General features: G+C 46.2%; 1 protein-coding gene across 1 annotated transcript; it reads left to right on the forward strand.

The window, feature by feature from the left end:
- The first annotated feature begins 250 nt into the window (after positions 1 to 250).
- Positions 251 to 1,777, forward strand: LOC142170497 (uncharacterized). The gene is made up of 2 exons (XM_075232423.1): positions 251 to 1,438; positions 1,538 to 1,777. The coding sequence occupies exons 1-2, from the start codon at positions 251 to 253 to the stop codon at positions 1,775 to 1,777; spliced, it is 1,428 nt and encodes a 475-aa protein (XP_075088524.1).
- Positions 1,778 to 2,277: the final 500 nt, after the last annotated feature.

A 2,277-nucleotide genomic window follows, 5' to 3' on the forward strand; every position in this document is an offset into this window, starting at 1 on the left:
TGCGGCCTATGCTATGAACCTTCAGCCCTACACAGTAATGAATGCACAACCATATATTAGGCCACAACAACAATTTCACCAAAAACGAGCTCAATTTCCAAGAAATCAACCTCCTCACCAAGCTCAGTATAATCCCCGACCTCCACAAAATAATCTCCCCTACAACGCCCGCACTCGAGAGCCGCCCAGGAAAATGGACTTCACACCTATTGGTGAATCATATTCCAACCTTTTCCCCAAATTGGTCCAAATGGGTTTGTTACAACCCGTACCCCCAAATAGGCAAAACCCAGAGTCACCCTCTTACCAACCTGGTGCCCGATGTGCCTATCATTCTGGAGTGGAAGGACATGATACTGAGAGCTGTTGGACTTTGAAAAGGGTTGTTGAAAACCTCATAGAACAAAAGCGAATAGTGTTAAAGGACGAAGACATTCCTAATGTGACCAACAATCCGTTACCGGCTCACAACAATGGACCGATTATTGGGATAATCTGCGAAGATAAAGAGTTTGATCCTGTCTTGAAAGCCATCATTGCAATCGCCGACATTGAGAAAGAGCCCAAGACGTATGCAAAGCAAGAAAATGTGGATAAGAAGAGTAAAAACCCCCCTCAAAACACAGAAAAAGTAGTGGAAACAAAAATTGAGGTAGTACCCTCGAAAGATGCTGTCCTTTATGTCCCCCGAGGTTCGAAGAAAGGAAAAGTGACATTGAGCCCTCCAAGAAGGTTTGAGCTGAACAAAGGATCTAAAATGTATGTGCCCAAAGGGACCTATGCGGAACGGGGGCCAATAATTCCACCAAGGCTGAATGAGCCCGTGATTATTGGACGCGCGCCGCAGAGGCCCATGACGGATCCTACTACCGTCCCATGGAATTATAACAAGGCGGTAGTAACCTACAAAGGAAAAGAAATCCTGGGAGAAGTGAATGAAACTAACCCAACTGAGAAATACCTCAACCTGGAGGAGTTGAATGATTCTACAAAGAAGCGTTTCCCACTCAAGAAATCGGTTAGCGCCGAGGAAGCGGAAGAGTTTTTCAGGAAAATGAAAACTGCGGATTACGAGATAATTGATCAACTCCGAAACTCTCCCGCTCAGGTCTCGTTGTGGTCTCTATTGATGAATTCAACTGAGCATCAAAAAGTGTTGATCAAGACCCTCAACGAAGCTTACGTCCCAATTGAAACTACCGTGGAACAGCTAGAGAGGATGGCAGAAAGATTCTTCATGATCAATAAAATTTCCTTCAGCAAAAATGATCTGCCCCCAGAAGGGGCCGCTCACAACAAGGCCCTCCACCTAACAGTTAAATGTGAAGGGTACTATGTGAAGAGGGTCATGCTGGATGGCGGGTCCGGAGTAGATATCTGTCCCCTTTCGACTCTGCAAAGAATGGAGATCGAGACAGGGAGAATCAGGCCCAACAGCGTATGTGTTCGTGCCTTTGACGGCATCAAAAGGGACACCCTAGGCGAGATCGATTTGATTTTGACTATTGGACCTGTGGATTTTGAGGTGACCTTTCAGGTCCTAGATATGGATACTTCTTACAATTTGCTTCTAGGAAGGCCCTGGATTCATACGACGGAAGCCATACCTTCTACTCTCCACCAGATGGTAAAATTTGTACATGAAAATCAAGAGATTATAGTCCACGGAGAGGATGAGCATTCAATTTATCGAGACCCGTCGGTTCCATGCCTCGAAGCTAAGGAGGGTAGTGAACACATAGTCTATCATGTTTTCGAAGTTGTGGTCGCAGACTAATGCGAAGAAGGAAGCCCCTACCCTCAACCTTTTCTCTCAAAAGCGTCAGTTATGGTTGCCAAGGAAATGATCAGGCATGGTTATAAACTGGGAAAGGGACTCGGGGCATCATTGCAAGGTATCACCGAACCTATCACATTACCTGCCGCCGAAAAGTTCTTCGGTGTTGGTTTTTACGCCGAAGAAGCTGACGTAATGTGGGCAAACCAACGGAAGAGCAATGGTTGGGTATTATCTCAGCCAATTCCCCATCTTTACAGAACATTCGTCAAACCCAAGTACAATGAAGAAAGAGAGGATGAGACCTTCACGACCGAGGAAATTGAAGAAATCTGTGAGGTTATGAGGCAAATGCTGTACGAAACCCATATGGTTCAGCCAGGAGAAGGCTCGAAGCACCGCTGAGGTGCTTTACATGGGGCCCGATGCCAAATTGCAAAACTGGAAGGCTACTCCGTTTCCGATCAAGCGGGAATCCTGGTAGACCAGTCTTGCCACCT

The sequence above is a fragment of the Nicotiana tabacum genome, chromosome 16, assembly GCF_000715075.1.
Source record: "Nicotiana tabacum cultivar K326 chromosome 16, ASM71507v2, whole genome shotgun sequence".
In the NCBI taxonomy this organism is placed as follows: Eukaryota; Viridiplantae; Streptophyta; class Magnoliopsida; order Solanales; family Solanaceae; genus Nicotiana; species Nicotiana tabacum.